This window comes from Salvelinus sp. IW2-2015, linkage group LG13 (genome assembly GCF_002910315.2).
Source record: "Salvelinus sp. IW2-2015 linkage group LG13, ASM291031v2, whole genome shotgun sequence".
NCBI classification, from domain to species: domain Eukaryota; kingdom Metazoa; phylum Chordata; class Actinopteri; order Salmoniformes; family Salmonidae; genus Salvelinus; species Salvelinus sp. IW2-2015.
In genome coordinates this window covers 214,236-238,987 of record NC_036853.1, presented here as the reverse complement: position 1 = coordinate 238,987, position 24,752 = coordinate 214,236, and the positions used below count along the sequence as shown (strand labels likewise).

Sequence of the window (24,752 nt, the reverse complement as noted above, 5' to 3'; positions counted from 1 at the left end):
ACACAAGAAGAATATTGACAGACATTGTGAAACATGTCACACACATCCCTTACGGACCATTAAAAAGACAACCAGAAGAAAACATTCCATTCATATAATTGTCTTCAACATGAACGTCTGAGCACCGATAAGGCAGAAACTGGGTAGAAACTGCTACATGATGTTAATCAATGATTGCATACGGCACATATTTTCCAAACTCTATTTTAGCTTAGAATATGCCATATCTAGGCCAGATTTAAGGCTACTTTGAGAGTGCAATTACGATGGGAAAGTAGTGCTCGTCTGCTCTGTAAAATGTAGTAGTAGGAGTACATTAACACCATCCCTCGCACCATTACCCAGAGAAGCAGTGACCCAATTCACTAAGTCTGCTAATTGAGAAATGGGCCCTATTAATGTACATTCATTTATTCCATCTGTGTAAATTAGACCTTACTGTTAATTATATGTACCCCATAAAAGTGCAACAAAGAGTTAAACAGCGACAAATTACAGGCCTGCTATGCCTACCTGTTGGTTGATCATTGTAGCCTAATCCTTCTCATTTAGCCAATGTAATTCTGTAATTTAGATTCCATTTTGCATTGATTAGAAATCTCCCTMTTAACTTGCTACACATGGAGCCTCTGTAGCGCCACTTTGATTGAGCTACGTGTGAAAAGTGTGTGGGCTACCAGGATGTCTTTTTTTTGTCTTTTTTTTTTAATGGGGTGCACTCAAAAACTCTTTTATAAAAATGTCAAATTTAATGGTCTACCCTTGTAGGCTATGTAGCAATGTCACAGATAACTTTAGACAAAACATTTTCATTGTTAAAATAGGCCTGCTGTGGAGGTAAATACAGTGCCTTGCAAAAGTATTCATCCCCTTGGCATTTTTCCTATTTTGTTGCATTACAACCTGTAATTTAAATTGATTTTTATTTGGATTTCATGTAATGGACATACACAAAATAGTCAAAATTGGTGAAGTGAAAAAAATAACTTGTTTCAAAAAATTCTGAAAAATTAAAAAACGGAAAAGTTGTGCGTGCATATGTATTCACCAGCTTTGCTATGAAGTCCCTAAATAAGATCTGGTGTAGGGTTGCAAAGGGCCGAACATTTTCCGGGAAATTTCTGGAATTTTTCCATGGGAAGTTAAGCCCATATGGGTTTTAGCTTGCTTGAGCCTGCTAACTGAGGAGTGTTAATTCACCTGTTTCCATACATGTTTCATTTTAAAACATTTATCTTACAAAGGAGTTGTTTAATCTAACTGCTTAACCTTTATCTGTACATGGAATTGGATTCGTTTTCGTTTTCTAATCTTTACAGGAAAATGCCACGGCCACTTATCTGATGAGTGGAGACATTTCACTGCAGCTAATGTAGAAGGAAAAGCTGTGAACATTTGCAAATACTGTGCCAAATCATATGTGAGGAATGCAACAAAGATGCAGAATCATCTGGCCAAGTGCATAAAGTTCCCTCAGCGCTCACAACAAGCAACCTCTGACAAAAGTCCCTTCTATTCGAGGTGAAAATKATTAATCAGACACCTTATCGATAGCAACTGCTCATGTTCCTCCTGGTATCAGAAGTTTTTTTCTTTCTTGCTCGAGCTGTGTATGCAAATGGTTCACCTCTGATGCTCACAGGCAATGTGTATTGGAAGACATTTCTGAATGTTCTTCACCCAGCATACACCCCTCCAACCAGACATGCTTTATCTACTCATTTCCTGGATGCAGAGTTCAAGTGAAGGTCAAGCAAATCATAGAGAAAGCAGAATGTATTGCAATAATCTCTGATGGGTGGTCGAATGTTCGTGGGCAAGGAATAATTAACTACATCATCTCCACCCCTCAACCAGTGTTCTACAAGAGCACAGACACAACGGACAACAGACACACCGGTCTCTACATTGCAGATGAGCTGAAGGCAGTCATAAATGACCTTGGACCACAGAAGGTATTTGCATTGGTGACAGATAATGCTGCAAACATGAAGGCTGCTTGGTCTAAAGTGGAGTCCTACCCTCACATCACACTCATTGGCTGTGCTGCTCATGCATTGAATCTGCTCATCAAGGACATCATGGCACTGAAAACAATGGATACACTCTACAAGAGAGCCAAGGAAATGGTTAGGTATTTGAAGGGTCATCAAGTAATAGCAGCAATCTACCTTACCAAGCAAAGTGAGAAGAATAAGAGCACCACATTGAAGCTGCCCAGCAACACCCGTTGGGTTGGTCTTGTCATCATGTTTGACAGTCTCCTGGAGGGGAAGGAGTCTCTCCAAGCACAGTATGCTGATATGAACAGCCCCATCAAGATGATACTCTTGGATGATGTATTTTGGGAGAGTGGTAAGCAGCATGAAACTCCTGAAACCTGTAGCAGTAGCCATTGCACGGATTGAGGGAGACAAAGCCATCCTGTCTGATGTTCAGACTCTGCTTGCAGATGTAAGAGAAGAAATCCGTACTGCCCTGCTCACTTCACTGTTTCTCCAAGCAGAGGAAACTGCAGTTCTGAAATACATCAAAGCGTGAAGACTTCTGCCTGAAGCCCATACATGCTGCAGCGTACATGTTGGACCCCAAGTATGCTGGCAAGAGCATCCTGTCTGGTGCAGAGATCAACAAGTCCTATGGTGTCATCACTAACGTGTCTCGCCACCTTGGTCTGGATGAGGGCAAGGTTCTTGGCAGTCTGACGAAGTACACTTCCAAGCGAGTGCTTTGGGATGGAGATGCAATATGGCAGTCATGCCAACATCTCATCAGCCACCTGGTGGAAGGGACTGTGGATCTGAGGCTTTTTCCCCTGTTGCCTCCATCATCCTCCAAATCCCACCGACATCAGCCGCCTCAGAGAGCAACTGGTCCTTGTTTGGGAACACACACACCAAAGCACGCAACAGGCTGACCAATACAAGGGTTGAAAAATTAGCGGCCATCTGGGCAAATTTGAGACTTTTTGAGCCTGACAACGAGCCATCTACAACAAGGTTGGAAAGTGACAGTGAAGATGAGGCCTCAGAGTCTGACGTTCAAGAGGTGGACATTGAGGTGGTCCAGGGAGAAGACATGGAAGCCTGAGAGGAAGACAACCAAAGCTTTAGTTTCTAGACTATCGTTTTACAGATGTATGTTGAAAACGTTTTTGGGAGATGCGATGCATCATTTGGGGATCATTCAATATTTCCTTTATTTTGTTGTTCAGTGAAATCATCATGTGAAGAGGCAACTCATTTAAAGTTCAATTTGTAACTAAATYGTTTTTATTTCTATTGGAAGGATTTAATAATTTACAATTATGCCTACTTATGATAAAGTCAAATGTTTGTCTCCATATATGGTGAATGTATTCAATGCAAAAAAAATCAACATTGAAATGGTATTAATATTAATTCCCATATATTCCCATGGAAATGTTCCACCCCTGAATATTCCTCAAAGTGTGCAACCCTAATCTGGAGCAACCAATTACCTTCAGAAGTCACATCATTTGTAAAATAAAGTTCACCTGTGTGCAATCTAAGTGTCACATGATCTCAGTATATATACACACACCTGTTCTGAAAGGCCCCAGAGTCTGCAAAACCACTAAGCAAGTGGCACCATGAAGACCAAGGAGCTCTCCAAACAGGTCAGGGACAAAGTTGTGGAGAAGTACAGATCAGGGTTGGGTTATAAAAAAATATCAGAAACTTTGAACATCCCACGGAGCACCATTAAATCCATTTATAAAAAATGGAAAGAATATGGCATAACAACAAACCTGCCAAGAGAGGGCTGCCCACCAAAACTCACAGACCAGGCAAGGAGGGCATTAATCAGAGAGGCAACAAAGAGAACAAAGATAACCCTGAAGGAGCTGAAAAGCTGCACAGCGGAGATTGGAGTATCTGTCCATAGGACCATTTTAAGCCGTACACTTCACAGCGCTGGGCTTTACAGAAGAATGGCCAGAAAAAAAGCCATTGCTTAAAGGAAAAAATAAGCAAACATGTTTGGTGTTTGCCAAAAGGCATGTGGGAGACTCCCCAAACATATGGAAGGTACTCTGATCAGATGAGACTAAAATGTAGCTTTTTGGCCATCAAGGAAAACCCAATTCTGGCGCAAATGCAACACCCCTCATCCCCCTGAGAAAGTCATTCCCACAGTGAAGCATGGTGGTGGCAGCATCATGCTGTGGGGATGTTTTTCCATCGGCAGGGACTGGGAAACAAGGAATGTACAAGGAATGGATGGATGGTGCAAAATACAGGGAAATTCTTGAGGGAACCTGTTTCAGTCTTSCAGAGATTTGAGACTGGGACGGAGATGCACCTTCCAGCAGGACAATGACCCTAAGCATACTGCTAAAGCAACACTTGAGTGGTTTAAAGGGGAAACATTTAAATGTCTTGGAGTGGCCTAGTCAAAGCCCAGACCTCAATCCAATTGAGAATCTGTGGTATGACTTAAAGATTGCTGTACACTAGCAGAACCCATCCAACTTGAAGGAGCTGGAGCTGTTTTGCCTTGAGGAATGGGCAAAAATCCCAGTGGCTAGATGTGCCAAGCTTATGGAGACATACCCCAAGAGACTTGCAGCTGTAATTGCTGCAAAAGGTGGCTCTACAAAGTATTGATTTTGGGGGGTGAATAGTTATGCATGCTCAAGTTCAGTTTTTTTGTCTTAGTTCTTGTTTGTTTCACAATAAAAAATATTTTGCATCTTCAAAGTGGTAGGCATGTTGTGTCAATCAAATGATACAAACCCCCCAAAAATACATTTTAATTCCAGGTTGTAAGGCAACAAAATAGGAAAAATGCCAAGGGGGTGAATACTTTCGCAAGCCACTGTACATCTGGAACGGCTATCCGACTTCAGTTCTGACTAGTTTATAAAAAGATAAAGACAAATTATAATAAATACCAGCGTGAGAAGACCCACCTTGTTCCTGTTTTCATGACAACAAATCCCAAACAAACGGGGCACTGTACTGAACTGGCCTAAGCCCAGTTTCACATTTCCAAGACATGTTTGTTAAGTGGTTAGACATTACAGGGGCTGTGCTAAACCCTAATTCTGCAGCAGAGGCTTTCTAGGTCATGAAAGGCCCAACTTCTCCAATGGTCCTTTCTTATAGACTCGATGTGCACTTTAGTAACCAGATCGGCCAACTGAGAATTCACACCAGTACCACGTTTGAGCATTTTTTTTTTAAATCACACTTCTTCGGGCATATCATTAGGATGCAAACAAGGTGGCCCAGTGTGTGATGACGTGATCAAATGACTCAAAACTTTGATCTGTTCGAAATCATAGTTTGAAATGAAAGATATTTCTCCATCTTCAAACGTCAAGAAGTTATCAACCTCGCTCAAAAAAATAAGAACATGAATGCACAAGAATATGCAGAGAAATGAAATAAGATAATTGAAAAATACTTGTTCTTCTCATGCACTAAGCGAAGTTGAGTTGGCCGGTAGTACGTTGCGGCTAGGCCCTGGTCTGCTCTAGTCTGACTAAGGCCTGCAGTGACGCAGACAGCGATTGGACAGCTTTCTCTCAATCCTCGAGTGGACTAAATCAACAGACAGGGGTTTGCATAAACGTCAAAAGGAAGACATTTTGGCCGAAATTCTCCCGAAACTGGCGGCGGCACCTCGAGATGGCGAGTGAGTGGACTTCATGAAGTGATCTGGAAGATGTCAAACTAGATTAGGAATGCAAAACAAAGACCTATTTTGTTTGAGAGAGAATTAGGGGAAGTGAAGAGTGAAGAGATACAATTTCTGTGGTTATATTATAATACCAATATTCACATACAGGAGCACTTACAGGGTCTTGCAGTTCTTCAGTGTCTTTAATTTTAAGCAAGGGCTTAGGCTTCATCAGGCTCTCTTCGCTACATTCAGTGTCAGATGTGTTGGGCGATTCACCCAGATCCAGGAACACATCTGGCCGTTGGCCCCGAAACCGGATTTTGTCCAATCGCTTTAACATGTTCAACACAGTCGTCTTGGTCTTTATCTTAACGTGGCATATGGCATCCCTGCAGGGACAAAAAGGAAGAAAGACAGGTGATTACAATCAAATATTGTACCGGCAACTCACTGACCAGGGCACGTCTCCATGAGATAAAAGGGTTGAATTGTCTTCAATGAAATGTCTATATGAGCAATTTGAAATGCCAACTCAAAGATTCCTGTGCAACAATATAGTACTTACTTGTGCACTCCACATGACGTTGCATTCTAATACATAGCCAAATGTCTATATTCTACCTTCTTAACTTTGACCCCTTGTAATCTAGAATCCACTATTCTAAAAAGTATTCTTTCTCCAAAACTTAACTGGATGGTTATACATGTTGCACCAGCTTCCTAAAGTAGGGTCCGAGTGGTATGAGGCCAATGGGCTTGTGACGGAAGGCGTGCGGGTGAGTTGGGCAATCATTTTAGGACTGGGCCACCCCTGTATGATCTCTTTACTGTATGTAGGTAAGACAGAAAGCTGGACCCTTTAGCCTCTGCCCAGAGAGCGAGATCAGGAAGAGACAAAGACGGAGTAGAAAAGAGAGAAAGTGAAAAAGAGATAGAGATATGGTACATGGCCAAATTTCATCATCGCATCATAGCACCCATTCATCACGAGACGGGTGAAATGAGTTGCCCTTTATAAGATTAGATCCCAAGTTTAAATTTAGGAGGAATTCAAATCTTAGATCCTGCATTTCCACCCAGAGCACAGAAGAGAGCCAATCAGAAGTACAGAATTTGAACCCGCCCTCAGGAGTGCTACCAGACTGACCTATAGTATAAAACACGTCCTGGGATCAAACACGTGTTGCCTGCTCTGGAAACAAACTGAACAAAAATATAAAATGAAACATGCAACAATKTCAAATATTTAACAGAGTTACAGATCATAAGGAAAATCAGTCAATTGAAATAAATTCATTAGGCCCTAATTTATGGATGTCACATAACTGGGAATACAGATATGCATCTGTTGGTCACAGATACCTTAAAAAAAAGGAAGAGGCGTGGATCAGAAAACCAGCCAGTATCTGGTGTGACCACCATTTGCCTCATGCAGCACGACACATCTCCTTCGTATAGAGTTGATCAAGCAGTTGATTATGGCCCTTGGAATGTTGTCCCACTCCTCTTCAATGGCTGTGCGAACTTTCTGGATATTGGCGGGAACTAAAACACGCTGACGTACACATCGATCGAGAGCATCCAATACATGATTAATGGGTTACATGTCTGGTGAGAATGCCGGCCATCGAAGAACTGGGACAATTTCAGCTTCCAGGAATTGTGCACAGATCCTTGTGACATGGGGCCGTGCATTATCATGCTGAAACATGTCATGGCGGTGGAAAAAAAGCCAAAAGTCACTACAGATAAACTTTTATTGGGGTTTGCATTGCAGTAGCAGGACTGGAGAGCCATCTGGACTGGAGAGCCACTGCAGTGTTATGAAGGAACTGATAACTGGAGTGCCTGTACAGATACACTACTGCCCTAAATGTTTACATGAAGAATCACAGAAAAACATATCAAAAAATTATTTTCCTTTTTTTGTATTCAAATTGCCATCGATAAAATGCTATTATGTTTGTTGTCCATAGCTTATGCCTGCCATACCATAACCCCACCGCCACCATGGGACAATCTGTTCACAACGTTCACACCAGCAAACCGCTCGCCCACAAGACACCATACGCATGGTCTGCGGTTGAGAGGCCAGTTGGACGTACTGCCAAGTTCTCTAAAAYGACATTGGAGGCGGCTTATGGTAGAGAAATGACCATTACATTCTCTGGCAACACCTCTGTTGGGCATTCCTGCAGTCAGCATGCCAATTGCACGCTCCCCCAAAGTTTTAGACATTTGTGGCATTGTGCTGTGTGACAAAACTGCACATTTTAGAGTGGCCTTTTATTGTCCCCACCTGTGCACCTGTGTAATGATCATGCTGTTTAAACCAGCTTCTTGATATGCCACACCTGTCAGGTGGATGGATTATCTTGGCAAAGGAGAAATGCTGACTAAYAGGGAAGTAAACTCATTTGTGTACAAAATTTGAGAGAAATATACTTTTTGTCCGTATGGAAAATCTTATATTTCAGTTCATGAAAAACTTTACATGTTGCCTTTATAATTTTGTCCAGTGTATAAAGCTCCAGGGTAGTCCGACTCATTCTAGATCCAGCTCGCGTACGACAGGCCTCATGTGGTAATGAATGATACTACCAGAGGTTTATAGTGGCAGCCTGTCCATTAACCCACAGGAGTGGGGTGCTGGGGAGGGCTCATCAACCAACAGACACAATCAGTGGGTTGGACAAGATCGGCCTGTGCAAGTCACGCACCTACTTCCTCCGGTTAACCATTAATAACCATATAACCATTCATCTTTTTGAGTTAAGGGGTTTGACATAAGCTGATCCCTACAGATTGTAACAAAATCATAAGCAGAAAGGTGTTTGTCTGTGTAAAGTAAACAGAGCAATGAGAAAGAAAACCTAAATCCTTTACGTCAGGGATCATCGACTAGATTCAGCAGTGGGACAATTATTTATTCAGTGGATGGTCAGGACACCAAATATATTTTAGACTGCAAATTGACCGCAAGAAGCCTAATAATATTTKACTAAAACAATMATTTCAAACCATGCTTACATTTGTATACAATAACATATCTCTCCATTATACAAATAAAAGAACCCCGCCAGTCATGGCAAGTTGCTGAGGAGGAAAGGGCCACATGGCTTGGTTTTTGCTCTGACATGCACTGTCAACGGGTGGGACCTTATATAGACAGGTGTGTGACTTTCCAAATCATGTCCAATCTATTGAGTTTACCACAGGTGGACTCCAATCAAGTTGTAGAAATGTCACATTGATGATCAATGCAAACAAGATGCACCTGAGCTCAATTTCAAGTCTCATACCAAAGGGTCTGAATACGTATGTAAATAAGGTATGTTTTTTTACTTGTAATACATTTGCAAAAATTGTTGCACAACAATTTAAGTCAGTTATTCATAATGTTTGTCAAAGTATGATATATTTGGGGTTGAAATGACAAATCCAAACTGCCCACTTTGTGTAAGTCAAATCAAATCAACGTTTATTGGTCACATACACAGAGGCTCAGATGTTATCACAGTTGCAGAGAAATGTTTGTATTTCTAGCTCCAACAGTGCAGCAATAAATATAAACAATACACACAATCCATAAAAATAAATATATAGGATGAGCCATGACTAGAATACAGTATATACATATGAAGTGGGTGAAACAGTATGTAAACATTATTAAAGTGACCAGTGTTTAATGAATATGTACATACGGCAGCAGTCTCTGAAGGTGCAGGGTAGCGTACCGGATGGTAGCTGGCTAGAACAGGGACTAAGGTTCAGGGCAGGATAGTGGGCGGTGGCCGGCTAGTGTTGACTGTTTAACAGTCTGATGGCTTTGAGATAAAAGCTGTTTCGCAGTCTCTCTGTCCCAGCTTTATGCACCTGTATTGTACTGCCTTCTAGATGGTAGCTGGGTGAACAGGCCGTGGATCGGGTGGCTGAGGTCCATGATGATCTTCTTGGCCTTCCTGTGACACCAGGTGCTGTATATGTCCTGGAGGGAATACTGTGTGCCCTGGAATTGAGATGGGCTGTACAGTGATACAGCCCGACAGGATGCTCTCAATGGTGCATCTGTAGAAGTTTGTGAGAGGCTTAGGGGCCAAGTTTAATTTCTTCAGCCTCCTGAGTTTGAAGAGGCACTGTTGCGCCTGAATCAAATAACATTTTATTAGTCACATGCGCCAAATACAACAGGTGTGGACCTTACAGTGAAATGCTTACAAAGTGACTACGCATAGATGACAAGAGTAACAGTGGTGTAAAAAGGGGCAATGCAAATAGTCTGGGTAGCCATTTGACTAGACGTTCAGGAGTCTAGAATGGAGGCGTGCTCGGTCCTCTTTTTCCTGTAGTCCACAATCATCTCCTTTGTCTTCATCACGTTGAGGGAGAGGTTGTTGTCCTGGCACCACACGGCCAGGTCTCTGACGTCCTCCCTATAGGCTGTCTTGTCGGTGATCAGGCCTACCACTGTTGTGTCATCGGCAAATTGAATGATGGAGTCGTGCCTGGCCGTGCAGTCATGAGTGAACAGGGAGTACAGGAGGGAACTGAGCACGCACCCCTGAGGGGCCCGTGTTGAGGATCAGCGTGGTGGATAGGTTGTTACCTACCCTCACCACCTGGGGTTGGCCCGTCAGGAAGTCCAGGATACAGTTGCAGAGGGAGGTGTTTAGTCCCAGGATCCTTAGCTTATTGATGAGCTTTGAGGGCACTATGGTGTTGAACGCTGAGCTGTAGTCAATGAATAGCATTCTCACATAGGTGTTCCTTTTGTCCAGGTGGGAAAGGGCAGTGTGGAGTGCAATGGAGACTGCATCATCTGTAGATCTGTTGGGGCGGTATGCAAATTGCAGTGGGTCTAGGGTTTCTGGGATGATGGTGTTGATGTGAGCCATGACCAGCCTTTCAAAGCACTTCATGGCTACAGACGTGAGTGCTACGGGTCGGTAGTCATTTAGGCAGGTTACCTTAGTGTTCTTGAGCACAGGCACTATGGTGGTCTGCTTAAAACATGTTGGTATTACAGACTCRGACAGGGAGAGGTTGAAAATGTTAGTGAATACACTTGCCAGTTGGTCAGCGCATGCTCGCAGTACAGATTCTGGGAATCTGTCTGGCCCTGCGGCCTTGTGAATGTTGACCTGTTTAAAGGTCTTACTCACATCGGCTGTGGGGAGCGTGGTCACACAGTCTCATGCATGCATGTAGCATAGAAGTAGTTTAGCTCGTCTGGTAGGCTCGTGTCACTGGACAGCTCTCGGCTGTGCTTCCCTAAGGTCTACACCTGTTGTAATCGGCATATGTGACTAATAAAATTTGATATGGCACTTAACTAGCYTCTCAAAGCACTTCAATGACAGGAGTGAGTGCTACAGGGCAATAGTAATTTAGTTCAGTTACCTTTGCTTTCTTGGGTACAGGAACAACGTTGGACATCTCAAAGCAAGTGGGGACAACAGACTGGGATATGGAGAGATTTGATATGTCCATTAACTTCTTATGGCTGCATCCCGTAACGGGATGATATGACAAACGCCCAGTGAAAGTGGCAGGGCGCCAAATTCAAAACAACAGAAATCTCATAATTAAAATTTCTCAGACATACATGTGTCTATACCATTTTAAAGGTAACTTGTTGTTAATCCCACCAAAGGTGCCAATTTCAAATATGCTTTTCAGCGAAAGCACCACAAATGATTATGTTAGGTCACCACCAAGCCACAGAATAAGCACAGCCATTTTTCCAGCCAAAGATAGCAGTCACAAAAGCACAAAGAGATCAAATGAATCACTAACCTTTGATGATTTTCATCAGATGACACTCATAGGACTTCATGTTAACAAATCATGTATTTTTTGTTTGATAAATTCATATTTATATTAAAAAATCTGAGTTTACATTGGCATCCAGTGATTTTGCATAGCCACATCGTTTCAACAGAAATACTCATCTAAAATGTAGATGATAATACAAGTTATACACATGGAATCTATAGATATACCTCTCCTTAATGCAACCGCTGTGTCAGATTTCAAAAAAACTTTACGGAAAAAGCAAACCATGCAAGAATCTGAGACGGCGCTCAGAACAAGTCAAATTAGCCGCCATGTTGGAGTCAACAGATCCCAGAAATTACATGATAAATATTCCCTTACATTTGATGATCTTCATCAGAATGCACTCCCAGTTTTTAACCAAATGTTGCAATTGCGATTTAGACAAACACTTGGGTGAACTTTTGAAATCATGGAAATATAATTCTATAGTTAGAATATAAATAATAGTGGGCACTTTGAATACAGTGTTGTTTGACATGACAACAAATGAAAATGCCATGGATGGGTTATTGTGACAGGGTAGGAACCAAAATGATGTTCATTGTTTCCTAGGGGTCCCTATGATCTTTTGCTACATTAAATCTTTATTCACATAGCCAACATATTCATGCTTCACCTATTCCTCTTTGATTTAGAAGATACTGTTGCACAAAAACATGCTGATTTATGCCTCCACCATGACTGGTTTCAGGCTGTATTAGTTAGCCAGCTAACAAGCGAATTGCATTAGTGGCTAACACGATTTAGCTTAATTTGCTAAGAAAATACAAACTAGCTGTTTGCAGATGTAAGAAAAAAACTAATATTGTAATTATATTACGATCAAATTGGAAACGTTGTTTGTGCTGCATTGACAGCACTCTCTAGGTCGAGAGAGAGATTGCAAGAGAGAGATTACTCAAGTAGCGGAGTAAATTATAAAAATGGGCATTACAGACGGCGTATCACATTTAACAAACCAAAAATTAAAATACCGTTATAGAAGGTAAAGTAAAAACCCAAACTGGTCTGTGCATCAATACCGGTATRTGGTAAAATATGGAATACAGCCCAGCCCTACCTTGTACTGTTGGTTTGCCTCCGATTGCCTTACGGAGGTTGTAGCTGGTACAGATCCATGTTCCCAGTCACCTTACCATGGTTAAATGCAGTGTTTCGCACTTTCAGTTTTGTGCGACTGCTACCATCTATCCACGTTTTTTGGGTTTGGATAAGTTCTAATCGTCACCGTRGGAACAACATTTTCTATATGCACTTTCTGATGAACCCAGTCACCGAGTCAGTGTATACGTCAATACTATTCTCAGAGTCGACCAAGAACATTTTCCAGCCCGCGTGATCAAAACAATCTTAAAGAGGCCTTCCGGGTGGCGCAGTGGTCTAAGGCACTGCATCGCGGAGCTAGCTGTGCCACTAGAGATTCTGGGTTCGAGTCCAGGCTCTGTCGCAGCCGACCGCGACCGGGAGGCCCATGGGGCGCCGCACAATTGGGTTAGGGAGGGTTTGGCCGGCAGGGATATCCTTGTCTCATCGCGCACTAGTGACTCCTGTGGCGGGCCGGGCGTAGTGCACGCTGACACGGTCGCCAGGTGTACGGTGTTTCCTCCGACACATTGGTGCGGCTGGCTTCCGGGTTGGATGGGCATTGTGTCAAGAAGCTGTGTGGCTTGGTTGGGTTGTGTTCGGAGGATGCATGGCTCTCGACCTTCGCCTCTCCCGAGTCCGTACGGGAGTTGAAGCGATGAGACAAGACTGTAACTACTACCAATTGGATACCACGAAATTGGGGAGAAAATAGGGGTGAAAACATACAAAAAAATTATAATCTTGAAGCATAGATTCTGATTGATCAGACTAACGTTGAACAGCCCTTACCACAGGAGCTTCCTGTTTAAGATTCTGCCTATAGGTGGGGAGGAGCAGAATGAAGGTGTGATCTGATTTGCCGGAGGGTGAGAGAAGGACTTGAAGCCATCCCGGAAGAGAGAGTAACAATGATCCAGGGTCCGTGTTGCGCATGTAGCACAGGAGATGTCTTTTCCTATGATATGACACRTTCTTTTCAGCCTACGTTTCACTTCAGGGCTGGGTTTTAGTTGAACGTTACCACCCACCAGCATGGCATTGTTTATCAATCAGAAAGAGCTTCAAAGTTATTCCTTTTCATGAAAGAGATGAGCCAAACACCCACTTTGCTGACTGACGCATGGAGCAAACWAAAATATCAGAAAATTATCATAATCCATTGGATAATTTGTAAATGTTCACTTGTTTTTTTTAGCTAATCTGTTATATATATATATCTGACCATTTTATAAAATGGTATAATTGCGTGGTATGATAGCATTTTGCAAACCCGCYCCCCCCATCGCCCGAAGATGAATGGTTTTGACCACTAAAGTTACTTCACTAGACTCTCCACTGCTTTAATTGGTGTAACATTAGATATRAACCCCAAGTGTCTTCCAGATAATGAAAAAGCTCCCACAAAAAAAACAGAATTCAAGAAAAGTATAGATCATGAGCAAAGCCATTGTAGCCTATCATTTCACTTCCCCTATGAGAACAATGAGCACGGGCAGCCTACCTACCAAAAGTTGCACMATGTCCATTACCTGAAATGTGTATTTATACATTGTATCTTTCAACAGTTATCCATATTACCGGAGCGTCATCTTATTCTAACATGAATTCGCGGCCACAATTTAAGGAAGATAACAAAAATTTGAAGATGACAATAGTTGGCAAAGTCAAATCCATCTTTGGTGAAGTTTTCCCTAAATCAATGCTTATGACAAATCCAGCTACAGAACCAGCCATAGAGCCAGCTGGCTAATCTTTTTGAATATATATATTTTTTTTTTACAGTAACAACACATAACATTAGCTAGCTAGATAAGGTTAGCAAGATAGCTAGTTATGTAGATAAGGTTAGCAAGATAGCTAGTTATGTAGATAAGGTTAGCATGCTAGCTAGCTACACTGACAGCTGTCTGCCCTTTTTGTCGATGTTTATCAACTCCACATGGAAACTCCCACACCCAATTTGTGAATATGTATAAGTAGCCTTCGTCATTCTTCAGAGGTGAAACTTAAAAGTGCATTTCCTCTCTTTCTCTATTTTTTACAAAAAAATATTCAAGAGCTAGTCACATTGCGTGCTCTTTTACAAAGAGCACATGGAGCAACCATGACGTGACTAACCACTGTTGAGCAGCACAAGAGAGTTGATCAAGTTACACTTAATTCACTGTTTGCTTGCTAAATATCTTATAACTATAAATTAAGATGTGCCAAATACATTTTCTCCAGCGACGTATTTGGTTTGCTAACTTGCTAGCTGTAGGTGGCTARCTTGCAAGATCAAGCTTCTTGGTTACAGTGGAGAAAATCTATCTTCTCCTGCATCAAGTGCGAGTAGCCTTTTGAGATAGTTGTATAACTTTGAACTGGATTGGCAGTTCTTGCATTTAGTTTGTGCGCTTGTTAGCGTTTACCTAGCATCCGCTATGGGAATTTGCTATTACTTATTTTAGCATATATTTCAAAAAACATATAATACATTTAGAAAGATATAGCGCCCCTTGTGTGCACTGCCGGTAATACCAAATACCCCAGTATGGTACAGGAACAGTATGAAAATCATCTGGATACCGCACAACTCTTGTAAATGGTTTCCATTGCAAGACGTATTGAATACAACCCTAGTGAAAGCCCATCACTCCAATTGTTTGGGCAGTTCAGTAATGCCATGGAATTCCCTATTTATTTTCTGTTCTTGTGTATAGACATGAGGGGGTTAATATAAGATTACAGTATTATGGACTGTGTTATGGTATTAATGGAGGGGGGTAGGATTATTGACAGCTGGGATATCCCTGGATGCCCAGCCCACCTCAGAATCTGAATGTTCCGGTGCAAGACGTTTGGGTGAGGTTTTAAACAACACGTGTAGGCTATCATTTCAAGATAACAATGTTCACCTCACCAGATAATCATGAAGAACATTGTTACATTGTATAACTATTGTAAAGCTGACACAATTATCCAGTTTTAGTTGTACTGATGGCTAACACAAAAGAGGCAATACTACATATTGATAAGAAATAACATATGTATATTATAATTGTATAAAAACGTCACATGCAGTTGACATGTTCTCTATCTAGAGTAGCCTATGAGTGCAGAATGAGAGCGTGATATCAAGTTAAACCAACGTCGTGCAATTAACCTAAATGAATTGCACGACACGACAATGCCTGTTGCACTTACAACTATCGGGTTGAATAAATAAGAAGCTGTCAGAAAGTTTCTTACCCATAACGAAATCGGTAACAAAGTTTCATTAACGCTGTCGTTACTCCGTAGGTCGCCTTTTCCCACCTGCCACCTTGTTTCAAAGAAACCCTCCGTTGGTCCGCCCCGCTCACGCCCAAGTATTTACATTGAACTCCATAAATAAAATGATCTTATGGCAAACAATGCAAGAGGTCAACACAAAAAAAGGGTAGGGGTGCGATGACGTCCCGCTGCGTTCTACGAGTTTTATGAACTCATTCGACAACAATACGCTGTTTAAAATGTATGTTGTTGCCTTACAGTGAGTGAGGCGTTCAAGCTACCAGGAAATTTCGTCAATGTCAGCGACTAAACTCTTAAAGGGGCCGCCAATTAATGTTTTCACAGTACAGAGTTTCTTTTCAACAGCAACTAGCTACACAAAGAAATATCCTAAAATTCAAATGTGACACAGTTATAAATAAACGTACGTAGGCAGGGTGTTATAGGTATGGCCTATAGAGAGACTCACTGAAACTTTCACAAAAAAAAGTTGTGATCTATTGACATGATAGAACAGTTTTGCCATTAACATTGAGTGATAGAGCATATCATGTTTTCATTTCCAATGGTGTAAGGCCAATGGGTGCATTTTAGGGTCTCATATGCTCACACCCAGTGGGTGATCTCCTGTCTGTTGGGTGTCATGGGTATTTTCCTCAGGAGGAAGAGGGCTTCTGCAGGAAGGCTACGTTGATATGAAGGGTCAATGGGAGTATGGTGAAGGTCACTGGGGGTATGGTGTAGTCTGAAAAAGGCTATAGGAGGACACCACTATGATATACTGTGTTATGTACACTACCTATCAAAAGTTTTAGGACACCTACTCATTCAAGGGTTTTTCTTTATTTTCTACATTGTAGAATAATAGTGAAGACATCAACACTATGTACTAACACATATGGAATCATGTAGTAACCAAAAAGTGTTAAACAAATCCAAATATATTTGAGATTCTTCAAATAGCCACCCCTTGCCTTGATGACAGCTTTGCACACTCTTGGCATTCTCTCAACCAGCTTCACCTGGAATGCTTTTCCAACAGTGTTGAAGGAGTTCCCACATATGCTGAGCACCTGATGGCTGCTTTTCCAACTCATCCCAAAAAATCTCAATTTGGTTGAGATCGGGGGATTGTGGAGGCCAGGTCATCTGATGCAGCACTCCATCGCTCTCCTTCTTGGTAAAATAGCCCATACACAGCCTGGAGTGTTGGGTCATGGTCCTGTTGAAAAACAAATGATAGTCCCACTAAGCCCAAACCAGATGGGGTGGTAGCCATGCCGGTTAAGTGTGCCTTGAATTCTAAATAAATCACAGACAGTGTCACCAGCAAAACACCCCACATCATAACACCTCCTCCTCCATGCTTTACGGTGGGAAATACACATGCGGAGATCATCCGTTCACCCACACCGCGTCTCACAAAGACACGGCAGTTGGAACCAAAAATCTCCAATTTGGACTACAGACCAAAGGACAGACTTCCACCGGTCTAATGTTCATTGCTCGTGTTTCTTGGCCCAAGCAAGTCTCTTCTTATTATTGGTGTCCTTTAGTAGTGGTTTCTTTGCAGCAATTCGACCATGAAGGCCTGATTCACACAGTCTCCTCTGAACAGTTGATGTTGAGATGTGTCAGTTACTTGAACTCTGAAGCATTTATTTGGGCTGCAATTTATGATGCTGGTAAATCTAATGAACTTATCCTCTGCAGCAGAGGTAACTCTGGTTCTTCCAGTCCTGTGGCGGTCCTCGTGAGAGTCAGTTTCATCATAGCACTTGATGGTTTTTGCGACTACACTTGAAGAAACTTTCAAAGTTCTTTAAATTTTCCGTATCGATTGACCTTCATGTCTTAAAGTAATTATGGACTGTCATTTCTCTTTACTTATTTGAGCTGTTCTTGCCATAATATGGACTTGGTCTTTTACTAAATATCTTCTGTATACCCCCCTACCTTGTCACAACACAACTGATTGTCTCAAACGTATTAAGAAGGAAAGAATTCCACAAATTAATATTTAAGAAGGCACACCTGTTTGACTGGTAGTGTACTTATATAATACTGAGAAGCATGTACTTTAAAAAAAAACATTCAAATTGTATATATTATTTATATTACAACATCTCAAACATGGAAAATAAAAGTACCCGAATATAATGAAAAGGTCACAAGATGAATGAAAAGTTAAACTGCCTAATCTCTGCTGCAGGCAGCACATCGGTGGCTCCCTGTTGCTTCCCTGTTGTGAAGTTCTCACCACATATGACATGGAATTACTAGTCATCATCAGGTAAGGAGAACCCCCTTAATGACTCTTTTAGGGCACTTGACCAGTCTAATGGGGGAACCTCCATAAGTGTTTTTGTTCTCATGTCCTGTAGTGTTGGGCCTGCATTCTCCACCAAATGTGTCAAAGTGTGGGGTGAAGCTGAAAGTGAGGTGTTTTTAGGGCTTCAAAGGACACAGCCACAGCTTCGCCAAACTTCTCCAAAAGTGTGCCCTTGTGTGCACTATCGCGCAATATAAGTAGTGCACTTAGTATACTTGGTTTAAAAAGTAGTAAAACAATCTACCACACCGATAAAGTTCATATGTACATCTCTCTTCATTGTTCATCCATGTTACTTTTTTCTTCTAGGATATATTCAGAGCCTCGAATGTATTCCATTATAATGTAAATTCTGGCCTAGAGCTCTTGCAAAAAACCTAAACACGTTTCGAGAAAACATTACAGGTGTTGTGTTCCACAATGACCACAAGTTGGCAGTATCACATTATACTTGCCAGCATCTTGTGAGTTGAACGTATTTGCTTTCCTCCAACACGGCAAATCGTATTTCATTCTTTTTGAAAAAAGGATGAATAAAAGTAAATGACATTGATATATTTTCCCTAAAATACAGTAGAACATTTGGATGCACAGACATTTCTTCTAAAGTAGCCTACTGTGTACTACAGTGCATTCGGAAAGTATTCAGACCCCTTGACTTTTTCCACATGTTGTTACGTTACAGCCTTACTCTAAAATGTATCAAATCGTTTTTTCCCCCTAATCAATCTACACACAATACCCCATAATGACAAAGCAAAAACAGGTTTTCAGAAATGTTTTGCAAACTTAAAGAACTGAAATATTACATTTACATAAGTATTCAGACCCTTTACTCAGTACTTTGTTGAAGCACCTTTGATAGCGATTACAGCCTCAAGTCTTTTTGGGTATGACACTACAAGCTTGGCACATCTGTATTTGGGGAGTTTCTCCCATTCTTCTGGGAGAAACTCTGGAGCGTCACTGCACAGCTATTTTCAGGTCTCTCCAGAGATGTTCGATCGGGTTCAAGTCCGGACTCTGTCTGGGGCACACATTTAGAGACTTGTCCCGAAGCCACTCCTGTGTTGTCTTGGCTGTATGCTTAGGGTTGTTGTCTTGTTGGAAGGTGAACATTCGCCCCAGTCTGAGGTCCTGAGCACTCTGGAGTGCTTTCGTCAAGGATCTCTCCGTACTTCGCTCCATTCAGCTTTCCTTCGATCCTGCCGCTGAAAACATCCCCACAGCATGATGCTGCCACCACCATGCTTCACCGTAGGGATGTTGCCAAGTTTCCTCCAGATGTGACTCTTGGCATTCAGGCCAAAGAGTTCAATCTTTTTTYTTTTTTTTTCAGATCATGGTCTGCGTTCTTTAGGTGCCTTTTGGCAAACTCCAAGCTGGCTGTTATGAGCCTTTTACTGAGGAGTGGCTTCCGTCTGGCCACTCTACCATAAATGTCTGATTGGTGGAGTGCTGCAGAGATGGTTGTCCTTCTGGAAGGTTCTCCCATCTGCACATAGGAACTCTGAAGCTCTGTCAGAGTGACCATCGGGTACTTGGTCCACTCCCTCACCAAGGACCTTCTACCCCGATTGCTCAGTTTGGCTGGGCAGACAGCTCTAATAAGAGTCTTGTTGGTTCCACTTTGTTCTTGGGGACCTTCAATGCTGCAGACATTTTTTGGCACGCTGTCCCAGATCTGTGCCTCGACACAATCCTGTCTCGGAGCTCTACGGCATGGCTTGGTTTTTGCTCTGACATGCACTATTAACTGTGGGGCCTTATATAGACAGGTGTGTGCCTTGTTCCAGCGTTCATGACCTCGTCACTCATGATGATCTCAGGAGAACTGTGGGTGTTGAAGATGTCCATCATCACCTTGGAGGTGGCCTCGCCAGTCTTGTCCTTGATGGGTATCATACAAAATGAAAATCTATTTTTGGTTCCAAGCACCCTTTTTAATGGGTTACAGAAGGGAATTTAGAGTTAAACACATACTCTTCATTTACTGACCTTAATGGGTATTGCCTCCACCCACTTGATAAAGTGGTCGGTCGGGTCAGACACCAGCTGTTGCCATTTCTGTATTTCGTGAAGGATCCGATGAGGTCCACCCCTAACATTTGTAGTGTTCGAAAGTAGATTACTTTATTCTTATCCGTATCTGTCTCACACATTAGGCAGATTTTCATATTTGTAAGAATACTGACACACACACACACACACACACATTCTATAATATTGAACTCTGCTGTGGTCAAATAAAGCACAACTTATCAGGGCAAAATTTGAATTGGGACACTTACCGATCATGTGCCTTGGTGAAACAACTTTGATGGGCCTCAACTCCGGYGCCACAGTCTTTGCCTTCTCAAACGTCTTGCAGGCTAGACAGGGTACTGACCTTTTGGCAAAAAGTGACAAATTTAAACATTGTGTGCTCTCTGATGTGACATTCATTGAAATCATAATAATTTCAGATACAATAGAATGTGATTGATAAACAAAGGGTTATTTCAATTGCCTAGATGTCCACCTCCTTGACAATTCCCCATCAGAAGAAGCATAGGTTGATTTTGGCAATCATGCACTTCACTCCGTAATGGCCAGCATGCATCTGTCAGCACGGCCTCCTTCTCCTCCTTTGTAAAAATCACCCTCCTGTGTAGCTGGCCATCCTTTCCCCGTAGGTACATATGCTTGCCTAACAAGTTGGAAGAGAAGAGTTGTTGAAATACTCAAGTCTAAGTACATTTGCACTTCTGTCTTTCTATCTCTCTCTCTCTGTCTTCCACTCTCTTGTTATTTGATACCATTCCATTTACTCCATTCCAGACATTATGAGCCATCCTCCCCTCAGCAGCCTCCAATGAACTATATATATAGCTAGCAACATGTAGTTGACCAACTAGCTAGATAGAAAACGGTTGTACATAGCTAAATCCGTCCAGTTATCTAATAGAAGTTAACTGCTTAACGTTACACTGAATTTCTCTGAATGTTGCGCCTCTTGTCGAGCCTGATTAGAAAAGAAAAAAAAATCTCTCCGAGGGATGCCAATGAAGTGCAAGCTACATACAAACAAAAAGCTACAATAACAGTTACAGTAGCTAGCTAGCTAGCTAACCTTAGCTAAATAAAACTGGCTGGCTGGCTAGCTGACTAGGCAGGCTGAGGTAAATAAGTACAGTAACAGCAGCTAGCAACGTCAATCTAAAAACAGCTTAAATTATTTCTTCCTATTTAACAATATGTTCTTATATAAAGATATGGAAAATATGTTTTCCAGTGTTTTAGGTCCTCTGAATCAGCAGGTGGTCACTGTCAAAAACACTGTCCTAAGAGAGCAAATTTGAGGTAATAATTTTGCGTGGAATTTGCGAGCGCTTGAGGGGAAATGGAACTAGAATCAAAAAAAATTTATATATATWTTTTTTTATATAGCCCTTCGTACATCAGCTGATATCTCAAAGTGCTGTACAGAAACCCAGCCTAAAACCCCAAACAGCAAGCAATGCAGGTGTGGAAGCACGGTGGCTAGGAAAAACTCCCTAGAAAGGCCAAAACCTAGGAAGAAACCTAGAGAGGAACCAGGCTATGAGGGGTGGCCAGTCCTCTTCTGGCTGTGCCGGGTGGAGATTATAACAGATCATGGCCAAGATGTTCAAATGTTCATAAATGACCAGCATGGTCAAATAATAATCACAGTAGTTGTCGAGGATGCAGCACCTCAGGAGTAAATGTCAGTTGGCTTTTCATGGCCGATTATTAAGAGTATCTCTACCGCTCCTGCAGTCTCTAGAGAGTTGAAAACAGCAGGTCTGGGACAGGTAGCACGTCCGGTGAACAGGTCAGGGTTCCATAGCCGCAGGCAGAACAGTTGAAACTGGAACAGCAGCACGGCCAGGTGGATTGGGGACAGCAAGGAGTCATCATGTCAGGTCGTCCTGAGGCATGGTCCTAGGGCTAAGGTCCTTCGAGAGAGAGAAAGAAAGAGAGAATTAGAGAGAGCATACTTAAATTCACACAGGACACCGGATAAGACAGGAGAAGTACTCCAGATATAACAAACTGACCCTAGCCCCCCGACACAAACTAATGCAGCATAAATACTAGAGGCTGAGACAGGAGGGGTCAGGAGACACTGTGGCCCCATCCGATGATAACCCCGGACAGGGCCAAACAGGAAGGATATAACCCCACCCACTTTGCCAAGTTACAGCCCCCACACCACTAGAGGGATATCTTCAACCACCAACTTACCATCCAACTTACCACCATAGAACTACCCTTGTCCTGCTTCCTTCGTGACCGCTATAAGGTAAAATAGAGCCAAGCAACCAGCATAGCAATGGACTTTTTTTTGTTTATTACGTAATCCTGTAAGTTCTAGCAACACCCCTTATTAACAGAGGCTTCAGTAGAACTCATCGAATCTCATTGTGACGCTGGAGGGGGACACTTTTTAGCAGGGGGACACTGTTTAGCATGACAAGCCCTTATATAGACAGGTGTGTGACTTTCCAAATCATTTGAATTTACCACAGGTGGACTCCAATCAAGTTGTAGAAACATCTCAAGGATCATCAATGGAAACACGACGCACGTGTGCTCAATTTCGAGTCTCATAGCAAAGAGTCTGCATACTTATGTAAATAAAGTATTTTTGTTTTTTATTTTGAATAAATTTGCAAACATTTCTAAAAACCTGTTTTCGCTTTGTCATTATGGGGTATCGTGTGTAGATTGATGAGGAAAAATTGTATTTAATACATTTTATAATAAGTCTGTAACGTAACAAAATGTGGAAAAAGTCAAGCTGTCTGATTACTTTCCGAATGCACCGTATGTAAGCAGAAGCAGCAAGAACCTTTTGGCAAAAATCATGTTAGGTTAAATTATGGGTGGAACATCCCTTTTAAAGACAGGCGTTAAAGGCATGTTCCTCTCAAAATACAAAGTAACAGGATTTTTCCGCTTACCTTGGCTGAAATGGATTGGGAAATTGTCCATTAGCTCCTTATGCAGTGAATTTCAATAAATATGTTGGATGGACAAAATTATAGTGAAATTGAACACCCCAAACTTGGTGACAAACCATCTCATCCATTTGACCTTTGATCTTTGCTCTCACTTCATTCATTTAATAATTTAGCTCCAAATTGTGTCACTTTGTRCAGCACAGTTCAAACATGTAATGTCAGAAACGTGATGCTGTTCTCCTGTCACCTGATGGAACATTGGCTTTCACTGAATGGTTCTCACTTCTGAAATGTTAATGAGGAGTTTCCACTGCCTTTCATACCCTCTCCTCAGTGCCTGGACTACAAAACTGGACTGCAAACATTACTGGGTCCTTTGATTAACAGACAGGTGAAGTGGGTAAGGTGTGAATTAACTCGATGCCATGGTTGCAGCCATGATATGTGTGTTGCCCAGTGATGCCCATAGTGCTAATCTGTGTGCATATGTCCCTAAAAGCACGGATGGTGTTTTCCTCTTTAATTATTAAGCTTCTGAAGCAGCTTTAAGCCATTGAGAAAAAGATTAGTGAGGTTATGTTATKTTGTGTGTGTGTGTGTGTGTGTGTGTGTGTGTGTGTGTGTGTGTGTGTGTGTGTGTGTGTGTGTGTGTGTGTGTGTGTGTGTGTGTGTGTGTGTGTGTGTGTGTGTGTGTGTGCGTGCGTGTGTGCATTTGTGGTAGTGTTTCTGGGGCATGCATGTCAATTTACTTTACTTTAGCTTTTAACTTAAAGATACACCAAAGACTTGTAGTTGCTAATAATTCACACAATCCTTAGTTTTAGGCTAATAACAGCTTTAGGCTTTCACAAGCTCAACGTTTGATAAACAGACAATGCTTGGTTGATTGGCAAGGTGCTAGATTCAATTCTGTATCTCTGCCCCCTGAAAATGCTTTCTTGCCTACACATGACCATGGTTCATGGACATAGACCTACTCTCTCCCAAACAAAAGGCCTCATTGACCTGACCAGTAGGCCACGTGCATGTAGCATGCTTAACAACTGAAATAGATGACTAAGCTAAAGAGACACCTTTGCAAAAAGGATCTTGAAAATGCCTACTAGACACAAGCAACAAACAATCCACTCAGAAAGAAGCTGACGTGATAGGGAAACGTAGCCTGATCCCTGCTTTTCAGTTTTCATCCCTCTTTGCGGTGGAACTGGCCAAATTTCATGTTAGGGGTAGCTTTCAAACAGGGCCATTGGCAGGGAGGGTATCATATGATATCTTTCTCTGCTACCCTACATACAGTATCAGGTCTGCACATTCTGCAGAGAGGCAACAAGGTCTAGACTCTAAATTGTATTCTAATCCTTCTCTCTCTCTCTCTCTTTCTGTCTGTCTGTCTGTCTGTCTGTCTGTCTGTCTGTCTGTCTGTCTGTCTGTCTGTCTGTCTGTCTGTCTCTCTCTCTCTTGCTCTGTCTCTCTCTCGTGTGTGCCTCTAATCCTGCTGTCTAGCTGCAGTGTGGGTGTGTGTGTATATAATCCTGCTGTGTCTGTGTGTATGTGTGCATCTATAATCTGGCTGTGTGTTTAGGCACAGTGTACTTTAATCCTCCTCCTAATGTGGGCATCCG

The 24,752-nt window shown here is 42.0% G+C and overlaps 1 protein-coding gene across 3 annotated transcripts in view; it reads right to left on the bottom strand.

The window, feature by feature from the left end:
- Positions 1-16,108, bottom strand: part of LOC111971913 (GRAM domain-containing protein 4-like) — a 52,643-nt gene extending 36,535 nt beyond the window's left edge. For all 3 annotated transcript variants that reach the window (XM_023998696.3, XM_023998698.3, XM_023998697.3), the window contains exons 1-2: positions 15,808-16,108; positions 5,828-6,041 (exon numbers count right to left, since the gene is read on the bottom strand). In XM_023998696.3, coding sequence (XP_023854464.1) covers positions 5,828-6,041; positions 15,808-15,836 — 243 coding nt within the window. In that variant the 5' untranslated portion in view covers positions 15,837-16,108. The remainder of the gene's footprint in view (positions 1-5,827; positions 6,042-15,807) is intronic.
- Positions 16,109-24,752: the final 8,644 nt, after the last annotated feature.